Source organism: Chionomys nivalis, chromosome 6 (assembly GCF_950005125.1).
Source record: "Chionomys nivalis chromosome 6, mChiNiv1.1, whole genome shotgun sequence".
Taxonomy (NCBI): domain Eukaryota; kingdom Metazoa; phylum Chordata; class Mammalia; order Rodentia; family Cricetidae; genus Chionomys; species Chionomys nivalis.
In genome coordinates, this window is record NC_080091.1 from 3,579,126 (window position 1) to 3,599,865 (window position 20,740).

At 42.8% G+C, this 20,740-nt stretch overlaps 1 protein-coding gene and 2 pseudogenes across 2 annotated transcripts; 1 reads left to right on the forward strand and 2 right to left on the reverse strand.

Moving 5' to 3' along the window:
* Positions 1–247: 247 nt before the first annotated feature.
* LOC130875610 (dehydrodolichyl diphosphate synthase complex subunit Nus1-like) lies at positions 248–8,682 on the reverse strand (annotated as a pseudogene).
* A 918-nt stretch (positions 8,683–9,600) lies between these two features.
* On the reverse strand, positions 9,601–10,497 carry LOC130876251 (actin-related protein 2/3 complex subunit 2-like; annotated as a pseudogene).
* An 8,663-nt stretch (positions 10,498–19,160) lies between these two features.
* LOC130875631 (sorting nexin-3-like) lies at positions 19,161–19,729 on the forward strand. Of its 2 annotated transcripts, none has more exons than XM_057771664.1 (2): positions 19,161–19,416; positions 19,542–19,729. In XM_057771664.1, the coding sequence occupies exons 1-2, from the start codon at positions 19,161–19,163 to the stop codon at positions 19,571–19,573; spliced, it is 288 nt and encodes a 95-aa protein (XP_057627647.1). In that variant the 3' UTR covers positions 19,574–19,729. The 2 variants fall into 2 exon arrangements, with proteins under 2 accessions (XP_057627647.1, XP_057627646.1); XM_057771663.1 differs by having other exon boundaries at positions 19,161–19,256; positions 19,323–19,729.
* The last annotated feature ends 1,011 nt before the right edge of the window (positions 19,730–20,740 follow it).

Sequence of the window (20,740 nt, forward strand, 5' to 3'; positions counted from 1 at the left end):
AGAGCAATAGGTTGGCACTTATGCTGTAGAACACTTGGCTAACAAAAGCCTGAATCATGGGTGCTTTGGTCCTGGGTTTTTATATTTTTTTCCTAGATGTGTACAAGGTTTTATATGTACTTTGTAACCATCAGAATCAATTGGGTCCTTTTCTCCAAAAGCCTGATGTCATATTACACAACCAGGAACCGCTACTTTCCCAGGCACTCTGATGAAGGGCAGAGAAAATCTCCTCATAACTGAGTTTTTAGGTGAGAAGGCAAGAGAAGGTCTCAGTCAATCTGATTTGCCAGTGAAGAAAGACTAAGGTGCTGTCCACAGGACCAAACTTCAATACTAACTCAGGGTCAGGGAAACCGTGTGAACTAAGTAAGCCGTCTAGCAGATCTACTTCCAAATCTCTGTGTGTCCTCTGCTGCTGAGCAAAAGTCCTGAGCAGCTCTCAGAATATCTGCGTTTCCATCTTCTGGGGACAGCTCCTTCACTGTTGAAGGGCAATTTAAAACTTGGTCGTGAGAACCCTTCTTCCTTCTGTCCCCTTTCCTCTTTGGGCACATAACACCATCCAGCTCAGTCTGTCTGGCGCTGGGGGCAAACCCTCAGGGCAAGTAGGCAGGCGAGACCTCCTTTGTCTCACTGGCCCGCCTGCACCAACGAAGGTAGGCGCTTTGTTTACGAACTACCCAACCTGCACGGAGATCTGATCTCGGCACCAGGAGAGACAGCAGGGCGGTGAGTTTGTGACCAGTGGCGGCGGAAGCAGCCCTGGACAGGGAACTCTGAAGTTCCTCATCCCCTCCCTATACTCCCCGGGCTCCCTGCAGGGGCTCTACCCCCCCATACTGCCTCTCTCTTCTTGTCCCACCCAGCTTGCATCCAGAACCCTTCTTCCTTCTGTCCCCTTTCCTCTTTGGGCACATAACACCATCCAGCTCAGTCTGTCTGGCGCTGGGGGCAAACCCTCAGGGCAAGTAGGCAGGCGAGACCTCCTTTGTCTCACTGGCCCGCCTGCACCAACCAAGGTAGGCGCTTTGTTTACGATCTACCCAACCTGCACGGAGATCTGATCTCGGCACCAGGAGAGACAGCAGGGCGGTGAGTTTGTGACCAGTGGCGGCGGAAGCAGCCCTGGACAGGGAACTCTGAAGTTCCTCATCCCCCTCCCTATACTCCCCGGGCTCCCTGCAGAGGCTCTACCCCCCCATACTGCCTCTCTCTTCTTGTCCCACCCAGCTTGCATCCAGAACCCTTCTTCCTTCTGTCCCCTTTCCTCTTTGGGCACATAACACCATCCAGCTCAGTCTGTCTGGCGCTGGGGGCAAACCCTCAGGGCAAGTAGGCAGGCGAGACCTCCTTTGTCTCACTGGCCCGCCTGCACCAACCAAGGTAGGCGCTTTGTTTACGAACTACCCAACCTGCAAGGAGATCTGATCTCGGCACCAGGAGAGACAGCAGGGCGGTGAGTTTGTGACCAGTGGCGGCGGAAGCAGCCCTGGACAGGGAACTCTGAAGTTCCTCATCCCCCTCCCTATACTCCCCGGGCTCCCTGCAGGGGCTCTACCCCCCCATACTGCCTCTCTCTTCTTGTCCCACCCAGCTTGCATCCAGAACCCTTCTTCCTTCTGTCCCCTTTCCTCTTTGGACACATAACACCATCCAGCTCAGTCTGTCTGGCGCTGGGGGCAAATCCTCAGGGCAAGTAGGCAGGCGAGACCTCCTTTGTCTCACTGGCCTGCCTGCAACAAGCAAGGAGAGACATCACTATAACACCAGGAGACTAGCACTGCAGAGAGCCATCACTGGGAAGGTACATCAGTAGGCAAGGAGACCTGATCCGGTAAAAGAAGATCCAGAGGGGAGCATTCGGAGAAAGAGATGGGCAGGCGCCAATGCAAGAATTCACCTAACAATCTGAAAAACTATATGAAACCACCAGAACCCAGCGACCTCCCAACAGGTGGACATGAACACCTTAATCATGAAGAAGTAGATAAAATTGACTTTATGAAAGTGATTGACGCCCTTAAACAACATGTAAAAAATGCCCTTATAGAAATGGATGAGAAGTATAACAGAAAGTTTGAAGAATTGAGTAAATCAGTGAATGATACCCTAGGAAACCAAGGAAAAACAATCAAACAGATAATGGAAACAGTTCAAGACTTAAAAACTGAAATGGAGGCAAAGAAGAAAACACAAACAGAAGGTCAGCTGGACAGGGAAAATCTAGGTAAACGAATAGAGACTACAGAAGCAAGCATAACCAACAGAATACAAGAGATAGAAGAAAGAATCTCAGATTCTGAAGATACCATAGAGAAAATAAACACGCTGATCAAAGAAAACAGCAAGGCCAACAAATTCTCATCACAAAACATTCAGGAAATATGGGACACAATAAAAAGACCAAACCTAAGAATAATAGGAATAGAAGAAGGAGAAGAAGCGCAGCTCAACGGTCCAGAAAATATATTTAATAAAATTATAGAAGAAAACTTTCCCAACCTAAAGAAAGATATACCTATGAAGATTCAAGAAGCATACAGAACACCGAATAGGCTGGATCAAAAAAAAACATCCTCTCGCCATATAATAATCAAAACACAAAGCATACAGAATAAAGAAAGAATACTAAGAGCAGCAAAGGAAAAAGGCCAAGTTACTTATAAAGGTAAACCTATCAGACTTACACCTGACTTCTCTATGGAAACCATGAAAGCCAGAAGGTCCTGGATAGATGTACTGCAGAAACTAAGAGACCATGGATGCAAGCCCAGACTACTATACCCAGCCAAGCTTTCGTTCACTATAAATGGAGAAAACAAAATTTTCCAGGACAAAAACAAATTTAAACAATACGTAGCCACAAATCCAGCCTTACAGAAAGTAATAGAAGGAAAATCACTAACCAAGGAGTCCAACAATGACCACAATATCTCAGACAACTAGAGACCCTTCACCAGCGCAACACAAAGAAGGGAAACACACAAAATTTCCAACTTAAAAAATGACCGGAGTTAACAACCACTGGTCATTAATATCACTTAATGTCAATGGACTCAACTCACCTATAAAAAGGCACAGGCTAAGAGATTGGATACGAAAACAGGATCCAACATTCTGCTGTTTACAAGAAACACACCTCAACCACAAAGACAGGCACCTACTCAGAATAAAGGGTTGGGATAAGGCTTATCAAGTAAATGGACCTAAGAAACAAGCAGGGGTGGCCATACTAATTTCTAACAAAGTTGACTTCAAACTTAAATCAATCAGGAGAGATGGAGAGGGACATTTTCTACTCATAACAGGAACAATTCATCAGGATGAAGTCTCAATCCTGAATATCTATGCCCCTAATATAAAAGCACCCACGTACGTAAAAGAAACATTGTTAAAACTCAAGGCAGCCATCAAACCGCACACATTAATAGTAGGAGACTTTAATACTCCTCTCTCACCAATGGACAGGTCAAGTAGACAGAAACCTAACAGAGAAATAAGAGAATTAATGGAGGTAATGAATCAAATGGACTTAACAGACATCTATAGAATATTCCACCCAAATAGGAAAGAATATACCTTCTTCTCTGCAGCTCATGGAACCTTCTCAAAAATCGACCACATACTCGGTAACAAAGCAAACATCCACAGTTACAAAAAAATATTAATAACCACCTGTATCTTATCAGATCACCATGGATTAAAGCTAGAATTCTGCAACAATGCTACCCCCAGAAAGCCTACAAACTCATGGAAACTGAATAGTCAACTACTGAACCATTCCTGGATTAAGGAAGAAATAAAGAAAGAAATTAAACTCTTCCTTGAAGACAATGAAAATAAAGAAACAACATACTCAAACCTATGGGACACTATGAAAGCAGTTCTGAGAGGAAAGTTCATAGCACTAACTGCCCACTTAAAGAAAACAGAGAAAGCACACATTGGAGACTTAACAGCCCACCTGAAAGCTCTAGAAAAAAAAGAAGCAGACTCACCTAGAAGGGGTAGAAGACTGGAAATAATCAAACTGAGGGCTGAAATCAACAAAATAGAGACACAGAAAACAATTGAAAGAATCAATGAATCAAAAAGCTGGTTCCTGGAGAAAATCAACAAGATTGATAAACCCCTATCCAAACTAATCAAACGGCAGAGAGAGAATTTGCAAATTAATAAGATCAGAAATGAAAAGGGAGACATAACCACAGACACAGAGGAAATTCAGAGAATCATTAGATCTTACTACAAAGGCCTGTATGCCACAAAACTGGAAAATGTAAAAGAAATGGACGCTTTTTTAGATAAATACCATTTACCAAAGTTAAACCAGGACCAGGTGAACAACCTAAATAGACCGGTTAGTCGTGAAGAATTAGAAGCTGTTATCAAAAACCTCCCTTCCAAAAAAAGTCCAGGACCAGATGGTTTCAATGCAGAATTCTACCAGAACTTCCAAGAAGACCTAATACCTATTCTCCTTAATGTATTTCACAATATAGAAACAGAAGAGTCATTGCCAAATTCCTTTTATGAAGCTACAGTAACTCTGATACCAAAACCACACAAAGACACAACCAAGAAAGAGAATTACAGGCCAATCTCACTCATGAACATCGACGCAAAAATCCTCAACAAAATTCTGGCAAACCGAATCCAAGAACACATTAGAAAAATTATCCATTATGATCAAGTAGGCTTCATACCAGAGATGCAGGGCTGGTTTAACATACGCAAATCTATCAATGTAATCCATCATATAAATAAACTGAAAGAAAAAAACCATATGATCGTTTCATTAGATGCTGAAAAAGCATTTGACAAAATTCAACATCCCTTTATGATAAAAGTCTTGGAGAGATTAGGGATACAAGGGTCATACCTAAATATAATTAAAGCTATATACAGCAAGCCGACAGCTAATATCAAATTAAATGGAGAGAAACTTAAAGCCATCCCACTAAAATCAGGAACACGCCAAGGCTGTCCACTCTCTCCATACCTCTTCAATATAGTTCTCGAAGTTTTAGCAATAGCAATAAGACAACATAAGGGGATAAAGGGGATTCAAATTGGAAAGGAAGAAGTTAAACTTGCATTATTTGCAGATGATATGATAGTGTACATGAGCGACCCCAAAAACTCCTCCAAAGAACTCCTACAGCTGATAAACGCCTTTAGTAATGTGGCAGGATACAAGATCAACTCCAAAAAATCAGTCGCCCTCTTATACACAAAGGATCTGGAAGCAGAGAGAGAAATAAGAGAATCATCACCTTTCACGATAGCCACAAACAGCATAAAATATCTTGGGGTAACTCTAACCAAGGAAGTGAAAGATCTATTTGACAAAAACTTTAAGGCATTGAAGAAAGAAATTGAAGAGGATACCAGAAAATGGAAGGATCTCCCTTGCTCTTGGATTGGGAGAATCAACATAGTAAAAATGGCAATTCTACCAAGGGCAATTTATAGATTCAATGCAATCCCCATTAAAATCCCATCAAAATTCTTCACAGATCTTGAAAGGACAATAATCAACTTTATATGGAGAAACAAAAAACCCAGGATAGCCAAAACAATCTTATACAATAAAGGAACTTCTGGAGGCATTACCATCCCTGACTTCAAACTCTATTACAGAGCTACAGTAATGAAAACAGCGTGGTACTGGCATAAAAACAGAGAAGTCGACCAATGGAATCGTATAGAAGACCCGGATTTTAACCCACAAACCTATGAACAACTGATTTTTGATAAAGGAGCTAAAAGTATACAATGGAAGAAAGAAAGCATCTTCAACAAATGGTGCTGGCACAATTGGATGTCAACCTGTAGAAGAATGAAAATAGACCCATATCTATCACCATGCACAAAACTCAAGTCCAAATGGATCAAAGACCTCAATATCAATCTGAACACACTGAACCTGATAGAAGAGAAAATGGGAAGTACCCTACAACATATGGGCACTGGAGATCGCTTCCTATGTATAACCCCAGCAGCACAGACATTAAGGACAACATTGAATAAATGGGACCTCCTGAAACTGAGAAGCTTCTGTAAAGCAAAGGACACTGTCATTAAGACAAAAAGGCAGCCTACTGACTGGGAGAAGATCTTCACCAACCCCGCAACAGACAAAGGTCTGATCTCCAAAATATATAAAGAACTCAAGAAACTAGACTTTAAAAGGATAATTAACCCAATTAAAAAATGGGGCACTGAACTGAACAGAGAATTCTCAACAGAAGAAGTTAAAATGGCCAAAAGATACTTAAGGTCATGCTCAACCTCCTTAGCGATCAGAGAAATGCAAATCAAAACAACTTTGAGATATCATCTTACACCTGTCAGAATGGCTAAAATCAAAAACACCAAGGATAGCCTTTGCTGGAGAGGTTGTGGAGAAAGGGGTACCCTCATCCATTGCTGGTGGGACTGCAAACTTGTGCAACCACTTTGGAAATCAGTGTGGCGGTTTCTCAGAAAAATTGGGATCAACCTACCCCTGGACCCAGCAATACCACTCTTGGGAATATACCCAAGAGATGCCCTATCATATGACAAAAGCATTTGTCCAACTATGTTCATAGCAGCATTATTTGTAATAGCCAGAACCTGGAAGCAACCTAGATGCCCTTCAATGGAAGAATGGATGAAGAAAGTGTGGAATATATACACATTAGAGTACTACTCTGCGGTAAAAAACAATGACTTCTCGAATTTTGCATGCAAATGGATGGAAATAGAAAATACGATCCTTAGTGAGGTAACCCAGACCCAAAAAGAAGAACATGGGATGTACTCACTCATAATTGGTTTCTAGCCATGGATAGGGGCCACTGAGTCTATAATTTGTGATCCTAAAGAAGCTAAACAAGAGGGTAAACCCAAGGGAAAACATATAGATATCCTCCCAGCTATGGGAAATAGTCATGACTGATGGGCAAAAAATTGGAATCTTGGGGGTGGGGTGGGATGGGGATGAGGGGTGATGGGGAGAGAAAAGTGTGAAGGAGAGGATGAGGGGAACTGGGGGAATCGGGGTGAATGGGGATAAAGAAAGGTTGGATAGGGGAGCAGGGAAACTCATACCTTAGGTAAGGGAGCCACCTAAGGGGTGACAAGAGACTTGAACTTGGAATGGCTACCAGATGCCCAGGGCAATGTCCCCAGTTAGTTCATTGGGGCACCTGAGGATAGGGAACCTGAAATGAACCTATCCTATAATCTTACTGATGAATATCTTGCATATCGCCATAGAACCTTCATCTAGCGATGGATGGAGATAGAGCCAGAGACCCACACTGGAGCACCGGACTGAGCTCCCAAGGTTATAATGAGGAGCAGAAGGAGAGAGAACATGAACAAGGAAGTCAGGACCATGAGGGGTGCACCCAACCACTGAGACAGTGGGGCCGATCTATTGGGAGCTCACCAAGGTCAGCTGGACTGCTACTGAAAAAAACATGGGATAAAACCGGACTCTCGGAATGTGGCGGACAATGAGAGCTGACGAGAGGCCAAGGAGAATGGCACAGGAACTTTCATCTGGCGATGGATCGAGAGAGAGACAGAGACCCAATTTGGATCAACCGTCTGAGCTCTTAAGGTCCAAATGAAGAGCAGAAGGAGGGAGAACATGAGCAAGGAAATCAGGACCACGAGGCGTGCACCCACCCACAGTGACAGTGGAACTGATCTATTGGGAGCTCTCCAAGGCCAGCTGGACTGGGACTGAATAAGCATGGGTTGAAACTGGACTCTCTGAACATGGCGGACAATGAAGGCTGATGAGAAGCCAAGGACAATGGCACTAGGTTTCGATCCTAATACATGAACTGGCTTTGTGGGAGCTTAGCCTGTTTTGATGCTCACCTTCCTGGGCCTGGATGGAAGTGGGAGGACCTTGGTCTTCCTGTAGGGCAGGGAATTTGGACTGCTCTTCAGTAGCGAGAGGGAGGGGGAATGGACTGGGGGGAGGAGAAGAGGAGTGGGGATAGGGGAGGGGAGAGGGGGGAGGGGGCAATGTGTTGGAGGAGGGGAGGGAAATGGGAAACGGGGAGCAGTTGGAAATTTTAATTAAAAAAGAATAAAAAAAAATATATAATAAAAAAAAAAAAAAAAAAAAAAAAAAAAAAAAAAACTTGGTCGTCTTTGTCATTACTACTTGCAAATTCTAGTGATTATTTGGAATAATCTCGGCCCAAAAGTTCCTGTTGTTGTTTCAAAATTTCATCCATTAATCTGGAATTATTTTTTGAATAGGCCTTGGTGGTCTTAGACACTAATGTAGAGATCCCCAAGGCCATACACCACACCACTGAGGCTCGCAGTGTCTGAGAAGCTGGGCTCATGCTCCAAGGAGGACCAGCAGGCCCATGTGCAGTAGCAGCTTGTGCAGGAACCCGCCCTCCGAAGCCCAGCACAGCCTGGGTGGGATGGCAGCCAGCCTGGGGCACAGTGAGGGTGCAGGTGATGATGCTGGTTCCTGCCAATAGCTAGGGCTTGCTGAGCGTGAAGCCGAGCAGTGCTAGGACCGCAGTAGAGGCGGCACAACAGCAGCTGCTCCAGATACAGTTCCAGGGGAAGCAAAAGCAGAGCCAGGAGGTGAGCACTGTACAGGCAGATCAGCACTTGCAGCACCCGCCACACCAGCTCCCATGGCCCGGCCATACTCCCATGGCACTCGGGCACCGGGCACCGTCTCCTCCCTCCATCCCACATCCCCGTGCCCCAACCCCTCACCACTGCCAACTCCTCACCTAGCCCCACTGCCATCTGCCTCCGCCCTCCTGAGTCTATTTATTTATGGCTTCCTGACAACAAATTGGTGACATCTTCTTTGAAAGATTGAACAGTTTTCAGATTCTACTTGTTCTTTTGTGCCCGACCACTAAGGAATGGGAATATCTATCAGTTCAGGAATATCACTTCAGTATCCACAATACATCCTTAACAGATTGGAGCTTTCTATCCCCAGTTCTCTTTGTAAACCCACCCCTGACTCCTGTGGCCATAGATGCTATCAGACGACTAGATAAAAACACTTGTCAACAAGTTTGACAACCTGAGTCTTCTTTCTTGTAAGTACCATATTTTTAACTATTTCTAGCATGAACCACGATAGTGGTGAAAAATAGCCTTCAGAAAGGTTGTTTTTGGTTTTCTTTGATAGACAGATTTACTTTATTAATGACCCCAACCGGATTTCTTTAGATACAGGAGTTTTGAACTCAAATACTGAGAAGAAATCAAGTTAAGATTGCATTATCTGCAACTCATTACCAGTAACATACTGCAAAGCAAACAGCTTGGAAAAGGAGAAAAGAAAGGGGAGTGAGGGACGGAAAAATAAAAGAAAGGAATTAAGTTGATCAATTGGAAATTTTTTTCTTTTCTTAAATTCTTGGGAACTGTGAAGTTCTTGCAATCAGAGCTCGTTTCTGCAGGTTATTTGCCAAACTCGTACAAAATGGAACCCAAATGGAGAATCCCTGAGGAACCTGGAGAGGTGCAACATGAAGGGCTATGATTATCCAGTAGCAAGCAGTCCATCCTTCCATCAACAGAGCTTCTTTCAGTTCCCAAGCCTTAGCGGGATGAAAATGTCTCTCCCGTGATTGTTTTCATTTCTTTTTTCTCGGCATCTGGGCGTGACCGGTTGAGCACCTTAAGGAAGTCAGATGGTTTTGCTCGCATTCGTGTATGAATATAGGCCTTAGAGCACTTAATGTGGGAGTGCAGATAGTCCCAGAAAGTGTGGATCAGGTTGATGGTGTTGTCTCGAGCAGTGGCATTGGTGTGGCGAGGGAAGAGCACGAAGGTGATGTAGCCAATGTGGTCACCCATGACAGCATCTGTGTCTCTCAGCTCTAGGAAAGGTTCCCTGTGGCTAAAAAGGATCTGGGGGGCTCGCTCTTCATCCTTCTTTGAACTCCTGCATAAAGATCTTTCCAATGACATCATCGTCGTCATCCTTAAACACCATGCTGAAGACTACTGTGACTCTGTCTGTTTTAGATTCCACATACATGGTCTCATCCTCCCGGCAATGGATAACCGCTCTGTACTCTCCTTCCTTGCCCTCTTCTTGGAACTGGAAGTATTTCTCAAAGACAGAGGCAAAGCAATTTTGCTTCAACATAACAGCCTGCTGTACAAGAGAATCAATCCTTGGATGCAGGCAGATTTTCAAGATCGAATAGCAAAGAAACGTTGTATCCTAATTCTGGGTTTACCAAGAAATTCTGGTATACTCTCTTTAATAACTCATCAGCACCATGTGCCTGAAGTTCCTTGTAGAATTTCAAAGGAATACTGACCATCACTTTTGTTTTGTCTCCATTAGGATTTGAAATATGATAAAGGACGCCATCAAAATCTGCAAATGTTACTTTTACAGCGTCTGGTTTGTTTCCGGCGGCTGTGTTCTCGAACAAGAGTGAGCGTCTCCTCAATCATGCAGTTGTTCACCTCCAGCAGGATCATGGCATCAGCTGCCCCTGAAGCTTTAACCTGCCTGCCAAGCCGCCGCTGCCTCCGCCGCCGCCTCACCCACGATCCCGGTCGCTGCAGAAAGGTTTTTACTGGGCTTTAGGCTTTAAATCTCTCTCTTGCTCAGATTGTTCACTGTTTAGGTGATGAGCTGTCTCTGTATGTCACACTTGATTCTTGGTGTTTGTGTCTGCAGGATAGACTTTTTCTCCCTCTAGGATCTGAAGAGCTTCCCAAATTTGTCATCAGGGCTTGAGATAGAGAGAAATATGTGTTTTAAGAGAAATATATAGATTTGCCCATATTATTTATATTTTAACCAGTGGTTACCTGATTAGGAGAATTTGCTATGCTCAAATGACATGCAATGATCAAGGTCATATAGAGCATTGAGGTTGCTTTCATCTTTGAGCATGCCTTTGTGTTTGAGAGCTTTACAGAGGATCAGAGGATCAGAGAGTGCTGTTACATTCTGATATTCTTCAGCGTATTTCACACTTGCTCTTTTCCATGGGAATCGTACTTCTTTTTTAAATTTATTTTATTCTTTTTTAATTAAAATTTCTGCCTCCTCCCCATTTCCCTCAACCTCCAACCACACATTGCCCCCTCCCCCACTCCCCTCCCCCTCTCTTTACTCCTCTCCCCCTCCCCTCACTCCATTCCCCCCCCTCTCATAAAGAAGAGCAGTTCAAATTCCCTGCCCTGCGGGAAGTCCAAGGTCCTCCCACTTCTATCTAGGTCCAGGAAGGTGAGCATCCAAACAGGCTAGGCTCTCACAAAGCCAGTTCATGTATTAAGATCGAAACCTAGTGCCATTTTCCTTGGCTTCTCATCAGCCTTCATTGTCCGCCATGTTCAGAGAGTCCGGTTTCAACCCATGCTTACTCAGTCCCAGTCCAGTTGGCCTTGGTGGGCTCCCAATAGATCAGTTCCACTGTCACAGTGGGTGGGTGCACCCCTCGTGGACATGACATCCTTGCTCTTGTTCTCTCTCCTCTGCTCCTCTTTTGGACCTTAAGAGCTCAACCGTTGCTCCAAATTGGGTCTCTGTCTCTATCTCGATCCATGGCCAGATGAATGTTCTAAAGTGTTATGCAAGATATTCATCAGTATAGGATAGGGTCATTTCAGGTTTTCTTTCCTCAGGGGTCCAAGGTACCAGCTGGGGACATCTCCCTGGATACCTGTGAGCCCCTCTAGAGTCAAGTCTCCTGCCAAACCTAAGATGGCTCCCTTAATTAGGATATATATTTCTCTGCTCCCGTTTCCACCCTTCCTATATCCCAACCATCCCATTCCCCCAAACTCCCACCAACCTCCCCTTCTCACGTTTCTCACCCCATTTCCCCTTAGCCCCATGCCACCTCACCCGCAAGTTCCCAGTTTTTGCCCAGCAATCTTGTCTAATTCCCCTATCCAGGCAAATGACTATACGTTTTTCTTTGGGTTCACCTTCTTATTTAGCTTCTCTAGGATCACAAATTACATGAACACTGTCCTTTATTTATGGCTAGAAACCAATTATGAGTGAACCATGTTCCTCTTTTTGGGTCTGGGATACCTCACTCAGGATAGTGTTTTCTATTTCCATCCATTTGCATGCAAAATTCACGATGTCATTGTTTTTTACCACTGAGTAGTACTCCAGTATGTATATATTCCACACTTTCTTCATCCATTCTTCCATTGAAGGGCATCTAGGTTGTTTCCAGGTTCTGCCTATTACAAACAACGCTGCTATGAACATAGTTGAACAAATACTTTTGTCATATGATAGGGCATCTCTTGGGTATATTCCCAAGAGTGGTATTACTGGATCTTGGGGTAGGTTGATCCCAAATTTCCTGAGAAATTGCCACACTGATTTCCAAAGTGGTTGCACAAGTTTGCATTCCCACCAGCAATAGATGAGTGTGCCCTTTACTCCACAGCCTTTCCAGCAAAGTCTATCATTGGTGGTTTTAATTTTAGCCATTCTGACAGGTGTAAGATGGTATCTCAAAATTGTTTTAATTTGCATTTCCCTTATCACTAAGGAGGTTGAGCATGACCTTAAGTGTCTTTTGGCCATTTGAATTTCTTCTGTTGAGAATTCTCTGTTCAGTTCAGTGCCCCATTTTTTAATTGGGTTAATTAGCATTTTAAAGTCTAGTTTTTTGAGTTCTTTATATATTTTGGAGATCAGACCTTTGTCTGTTGCAGGGTTGATGAAGATGAAGAGCATCTCCCAGTCAGTGGGTTGCCTTTTTGTCTTAGTGACAGTGTCCTTTTCTTTAGAGTAGCTTCTCAGTTTCAGGAGGACCCATTTATTCAATGTTGTCCTTAATGTCTGTGCTGCTGGGGATATACGTACGAAGTGATCTCCTGTGCCCATATGTTGTAGAGTACTTCCCACTTTTTCTTCTATCAGGTTCAGTGTGTTCAGACTGATATTGAGGTCTTTAATCAATTTGGACTTGAGTTTTGTGCATGGCGATAGATATGGATCTATTTTCATTCTTCTACAGGTTGACAACCAGTTCTGCCAGCACCATTTGTTGAAGATGCTTTCTTCCATTGAATACTTTTAGCTCCTTTATCAAAAATCAGGTGTTCATAAGTTTGTGGGTTAAATTCAGCGTCTTCTACTTGATTCCATTGATCGACTTCTCTGTTTTTATGCCAATACCAAGCTGTTTTCAATACTGAAGTTATGTAATATAGTTTGAAGTCAGGAATGGTAATGCCTCCAGAAGTTCTTTTATTGTATAAGATTGTTTTGGCTATCCTGGGTTTTTTGTTTTTCCATCTAAAATTGATTAATGTCCTCTCAAGATCTGTGAAGAATTTTGATGGGATTTTAATGGGGATTGAATCGAATCTATAAATTGCCCTTGGTAGAATTGGCATTTTTACTATGTTATCCTGCCAGTCCAAGAGCAAGGGAGATCCTTCCATTTTCTGTTATCTTCCTCAATTTCTTTCTTCAAAGACTTAAAGTTCTTGTCAAATAGATCCTTCACTTCCTTGGTTAGAGTTATGCCAAGATATTTTATGCTGTTTGTGGCTATCATGAAGGGTGATGCTTCTCTGATTTCCCTCTCTGCTTCCTTATCCTTTGTGTATAGGAGGGCAACTGATTTTTTGTAATTGATCTTGTATCCTGCCACGCTACTAAAGGTGTTTATCATCTGTAGGAGTTCTTTGCTGGAGTTTTTGGGGGCGCTTATGTACACTATCATATCATCTACAAATAATGAAATTTTAACTTCTTCCTTTCCAATTTGAATCCCTTTGATCCCCTTATGTTGTCTTATTGCTATCGCTAGAACTTCAAGCACTATATTGAAGAGGTATGTAGAGAGTGGACAGCCCTGTCATGTTCCTGATTTTAGTGGAATGGCTTTAAGTTTCGCTCTGTTTAATTTGATGTTAGCTGTCGGTTTGCTGTAAATAGCTTTTATTATATTTAGGTATGACCCTTGTATTATTAATCTCTCCAAGACTTTTATCATAAAGGGATGTTGAATTTTGTCACATGCTTTTTCAGCATCTAATGAAACAATCATATGGTTTTTTTCTTTCATTTTATTTATATGATGGATTACATTGATAGATTTGCGTATGTTAAACCAGCCCTGCATCTCTGGGATGAAGCCTACTTGATTGTAATGGATAATTTTTCTAATGTGTTCTTGGATTCCGTTTGCCAGTATTTTATTGAGGATTTTTGCATCAATGCTCATGAGTGAGATTGGCCTGTAATTCTTTCCTGTTTGAGTGTTTGTGTGATTTTGGTATCAGAGTTACTGTAGCTCCATAAAAGGAATTTGGCAATGACTCTTCTGTTTCTATATTGTGAGATACATTAAGGAGTATAGGTATTAGGTCTTCTTGGAAGCTCTGGTAGAATTCCGCAGTGAAACTATCTGGTCCTGGACTTTTTTTGGAAGGGAGATTTTTGATAACAGCTTCTAATTCTTCGTGACTAACAGGTCTATTTAGATTGTTCACCTGGTCCTGGTTTAATTTTGGTATATGGTATTTATCTAAAAAAGTGTCCATTTCTTTTACATTTTCCAGTTTTGTGACATACAGACTTTTGTAGTAAGATCTAATAATTCTCTGAATTTCCTCTGGGTCTGTGGTTATGTCCCCCTTTTCATTTCTGATCTTATTAATTTGCGTATTCTCTCTCTCTGCGATTTGATTAGTTTGGATAGGGATTTACCAATCTTGTGGATTTTCTCCAGGAACCAGCTTTTTGTTTCATTCATTCCTTGGATTGTTTTCTGTGTTTCTATTTTGTTGGTTTCAGCCCTCAGTTTGATTATTTCGAGTCTTCTACTTCTCCTAGGTCAGTCTGCTTCTTTTTTTCTGGAGCTTTCAGGTTGGCTGTTAAGTCTCCAATGTGTGCTTTCTCTGTTTTCTTTAAGTGGGCACTTAGTGCTATGAACTTTCCTCTTAGGACTGCTTTCTTAGTGTCCCATAAGTTTGAGTATGTTGTTTCTTTATTTTCATTGAATTCAAGAAAGACTTTAATTTCTTTCTTTATTTCTTCCTTGATCCAAGTGTGGTTCAGTAGTTGACTGTTCAGTTTCCATGAGTTTGTAGGCTTTCTGGGGTAGCATTGTTGTTGAATTCTAACTTTAATCCATGGTGATCTGATAAGACACAGGTGGTTACTAATATTTTTTTGTAACTGTGGAAGTTTGCTTTGTTACTGAGTATGTGGTCAATTTTTGAGAATGTTCCATGAGATGCTGAGAAGAAGGTATATTCTTTCCTATTTGGGAGGAATGTTCTATAGATGTCTGTTAAGTCCATTTGATTCATTACCTCCATTAATTCTCTTATTTCTCTGTTAGGTTTCTGTCTCATTGACCTGTCCATTAGTGAAAGAGAAGTGTTGAAGTCTCCTACTACTAGTGTGTGTGTGATTTGATGTCTGCCTTGAGTTTTAGCAATATTTCTTTTACATAAGTGGGTGCTTTTACATTAGGGGCATAGGTATTCAGGATTGAGACTTCATCCTGATGAATTGCTCCTGTTATGAGCATAAAATGTCCCTCTCCATCTCTTCTGATTAAGTTTGAAGTCAACTTTGTTAGAAATTAGTATGGCCACACCTGCTTGTTTCTTAGGTCCATTTACTTGATAAGCCTTATCCCAACCCTTTACTCTGAGTAGGTGTCTGTCTTTGTGCTTGAGGTGTGTTTCTTGTAAACAGCAGAATGTTGGATCCCTCCACCCCATGTTAACTGCTCAGTTGTCCCTCCAGCCCCATGGTAACTGCTCAGTTGTCCCTCCATCCTGTGTTAACTGTTCAGTTGTGCCTCCAGCCCATGGTAACTGCTCAGTTGTCCCTCCATCCCGTGTTAACTGCTCAGCTGTCCCTCCACCCCATGTTAACTTCTCAGTTGTCCCTCCTCTTCATATTAACTGCTCAGCTGTCCCTCCAGCCCCATGTTAACTGCTCAGTTGTCCCTCCACCCTATGTTAACTGTTCAACCTTTCCTTCAGCCCTTATTTTCTTTTGACTTTGTGAATGAGAGTCTCTCTGTGTTCTCAGGCTTACCTTGAACTTGCAGCAATCTAGGCCTAGCCTCCCCACCACTACATTGTATCTGTGTGCCACTGTACCTAATGCCTTACCTTTTCCTCCAGCCCCTGATTGTTTTTGTAATGTACAGTGTATTTACTTAACTTTTAGAAACTGAATGTTATTTAATTTATTCTTTGTTCTGCTAAAATGATATCTTCATTTTTGTTTTGCTTTTGCTTTTTAAAAATATGAAAACTAATAGTTCTAGTGTCTTTCTGCTATAATACAATTTTCTTTTTTTTACTTTTTTATTGAAAAAAACTTTCCGCCTCCTCCCAGCCTCCCATTTCCCTCCCCCTCTTCCCACTCCTCTCCCCCTTCCCCCACTCCTTTCCCCCTCCCTCTCCAGTCCGAAGAGCAGTCAGGGTTCCCTGCACTGTGGAAAGTCCACGGTCCTCCCCCCTCCATCTAGGTCTAGGAAGGTGAGCATCCCAACTGTCTAGGCTCCCACAAAGCCAGAACATGAAGTAGCATCAAAACCCCATGCCATTGTCCTTGGCCTCTCATCAGCTCTCATTGTCCGCCATGTTCAGAGAGTCCAGTTTTATCCCATGCTTTTTCAGTCACAGTCCAGCTGGCCTTGGTGAGCTCCCAATAGATCAGACCCACTGTCTCAGTGGGTGGGTGCACCCCTCGTGGTCCTGCCTTCCTTGCTCATGTTCTCCCTCCTTCTGCTCCTCATTTGGGAATATACCCAAGAGATGCCCTATCATATGACAAAAGCATTTGTTCAACTATGTTCATAACAGCATTATTTGTAATAGGCAGAACCTGGAAGCAACCTAGATGTCCTTCAATGGAAGAATGGATGAAGAAAGTGTGGAATATATATACATTAGAGTACTACTCTGCGGTAAAAAACAATGACTTCTCGAAATTTGCATGCAAATGGATGGAAATAGAAAATACTATCCTGAGTGAGGTAACCCAGACCCAAAAAGAAGATCATGGGATGTAATCACTCATTGGTTTCTAGCCATGGATAGGGGCCGCTGAGTCTATAATTTGTGATCCTAAAGAAGCTAAATAAGAGCCCAAGGAAAAACATATAGTTATCCTCCTGGATATGGGAAGTAGATAAGATTGCTGGGCAAAAAATTGGAATCTTGGGGTGGGGTGGGATGGGGGTAAGGGGAGATGGGGACAGAAAAGTGTGAAGGAGAGGATGGGGGGAACTTGGGGAAACGGGATGATTGGAGATACAGGAAGGTTGGATAGGGAAGCAGGGAAGCACATATCTTAGTTAAGGGAACCACCTAAGGGTTGGCAAGAGACTTGAACCTGGAGTGGCTACATGGTGCCAGGGCAATGTCCCCAGTTATTTCCTTGGGCAGCTGAGGATAGGGAACCTGAAATGACCCTATCCTATAGCCATACTGATGAATATCTTGCATATCACCATAGAACCTTCATCTAGCGATGGATGGAGATAGAGACAGAGGCCCACACTGGAGCACCGGACTGAGCTCCCAAGGTCCTAATATAATACAATTTTCTATTTTTCTATTTTTTTAATTTTTATTACTTTATAAATAAAACCATTCAAAATTTCCACTTCTTCCCCTCCTCCCTCTTCTCTCTTGCTCCCCCACTAACCACCCCCTCCAGTCCAGGCAGCGTACCCTGCACTGAGGGAAGTCCAAGGCCCTCCCCACTACATCCAGGCCTAGGAAGGTATGCACACAAACAGACTAGGATCCCAAAAAGCCAGTACATGCAGTAGAATAGAATCCCAGTGCTATTATCATTGGCTTCTCAGTCAGCCCCCATTGTCATCCACATTCAGAAGTCCAGTTTGATCCCATGCTCATTCAGTCCCAGTTCAGCTGGCTTCAGTGAGCTCCCATTAGCTCAGGCACACTGTCTCAGTGGGTAGACCAACCACTCGTGGTCCTGACTTCCTTGCTCATGTTCTCCCTCCTTCTGCTCTTCAACTGGACCTTGGGAGCTCAGTCCAGTGCTCTGGAGTGGGTCTCTGTCTCCATCTGTTGCCGAACAAAGGTTCTATGGTGACATTCAAGGTAGTCATCAGTCTGACTACAGGACAAGGCCAGTTCAGGCACCCTCTCCTTCATGGCCCAGGATCCTAGCTGGGGTCATACCTATGGACTCTGAGGAACCCCTCCAGAGCCAAGTCTCTCGCCAACCCTAAAATTGCTCCCTTAATTAAGATATCTTCTTCCCTGCTCCCGTACCTGCCCTCACTCCATCTCAACCATCCCACTCCAACAAGCTCTCCCCTATCCTTCCCTTTTCCCTTCCTTCTCCCCCTCTCTTTTACCCACTACCCAACCGTCCACCCCAATGATCCCAACTTTCACCCGGCAAACTTGTCTACTTCCTATTTGCAGGTGGATCTATATATGTTTTTCTTTGGATTCACCTTATTACTTAGCTTCTCTAGGATCAATGTTTTTGTTTATGGCGAGAGTCCACTAATGAGTGAGTACAAACCATATTCCTCTTTTTGGGTCTGAGTTATCTCACTCAGGATACTGTTTTCTACTTCCATCCATTTGCATGCAAAATTCAAGATGCCATTGTTTTTTTACTGCTGAGTAGAACTCTAATGTGTAAATGTGCCACACCTTCTTTATCCATTCTTCCATTGAGGGGTCTCTATGTTGTTTCCAGGTTTTGGCTATTACAAAAAGTGCTGCTATGAACATAGTTGAACAAATGCTTTTGTAGTATGATTGGGCATCTCTTGGGTATATTCCCAAGAGTAGAATTGCTGGATCCTGAGGTAGGTTGATTCCCAGTTTCCTGAGAAACCGCCACACTGATTTCCAAAGTGGTTGCACAAGTTTGCATTCCCACCAGCAGTGGATGAGTGTTCCCCTTACTCCAATTCTCTACAGCATAGGCTATCATTGGTGTTTTTGATTTTAGCCATTCTGACAGATGTAAGATGATTGTTTTGATTTGTATTTCCCTGATAGCTAAGGAAGTTAAACATGTCCTTAAGTATCTGTTGGCCATTTGAACTTTTTCTGTTGACAATTCTTTGTTCAGTTCAGTACCCTATTTATTAATTGGGTTATTTAAAATTTTAATGTCACACAGCAAAATGGTGGAGACCGTAGCGGACACCCGGCGGCAGATCACCAAGCCACAGGACCTGAATGACGCCTACGGGCCGCCCAGCAACTTCCTCGAGATCGATGTGAGCTACCTGCAGACCATGGGGGTCGGCTGGGGCCGGTTCACCATCTACGAGATCAGGGTCAAGACAAATCTTCCTATCTTCAAGCTGAAGGAATCTACTGTTAGAAGAAGATACAGTGACTTTGAGTGGCTTCCAAGTGAACTAGAAAGAGAGAGCAAGGTTGTAGTTCCCCCACTCCCTGGGAAAGCATTTTTGTGGCAGCTTCCTTTTAGAGGAGATGATGGAATATTTGCTGACAATTTCATCGAGGAAAGGAAGCAAGGGCTGGAACAGTTTATAAACAAGGTCGCTGGTCATTCTCTGGCCCAGAATGAACATTGTCTAAACATTTTTTTACAGGATGAAATAATAGATAAAAGCAATACTCCATCTAAAATAAGACATGCCTGAGTTTGGAAAGAAGAGGCAAAACGAGACCATTAATGATTGCTCCACACCAATGAAGAAGCTGTAACTCACTTAGCATGCTGCACGGGCGCTGCTCTAACCCTCCCTGGGTGTTCTAACACTCACAGGCTCCCTTTCATTTTGTTTTGTTTTGACAGTTGACAAGAAATTTTTTATTTGCTTTAGTGAAAACTCCCTCGTTGAGCCTCTCTACCTAACTCTCCGTGTTGCATCCATATGCACATGGTAGCCTCACAAACCCCATAGACCTGCACTGTCCTGACAAAAGTTGCTGACTTGGTCTTATTTGCAGATTCTATGTCCTGTTTGCTTCTTGAATCTGATTGGCTAGAATCTTTCTCCTCCCCCTTAATGTGTGATGTCACCACTTGGTCCTAATTTATGTGCAGGAGCACGACACTGTTTGTCTCCGGTGCCACACATATGAGGTGTACTTTGTGTGCAGAGTGCATCTTTCTTCTGGCCTGTAATTCCCTACACATGGAAGATTAATGAGGGAAATATTTATATTCTGTATAAAACCAAAATCAAATTTATATACTAAAATCATTTGTCTAAAAATTTAAGTTGTTTTCAAATAAAAGTTGAAATGCAAAAAAAATTAATGTCTAGTTTCTTGAGTTCTTTATATATTTTGGAGATCAGACCTTTGTCTGATGCGGGGTTGGTGAAGATCTTCTCCCATTCAGTAGGTTGTCTTTTTGTCTTAATGACTGTGTCCTTTGCTTTACAGAAGCTTCTCAGTTTTAGGAGGTCCCATTTATTCACTTGTTGTCTGTGCTACTGGGGTTATATGTAGGAAGTGGTCTCCTGTGCCCATGTGTTGCAGACTACTTCCCACTTTCTCTTCTATCACGTTCAGTGCGGACAGATTTATATTGATGTCTTTAATCAATTTGGACTTGAGTTTTATGCATGGTGATAGACATAGATCTATTTTCATTCTTCTACAGGTTGACATCCAATTATGCCAGCACCATTTGTTAAAAATGTTTTCTTTCTTCCATTGTATAATTTTAGCTAGTTTTTCGAAAATCAAGTGTTCATAGTTTTGTGGATTAGTATCCAGGTCT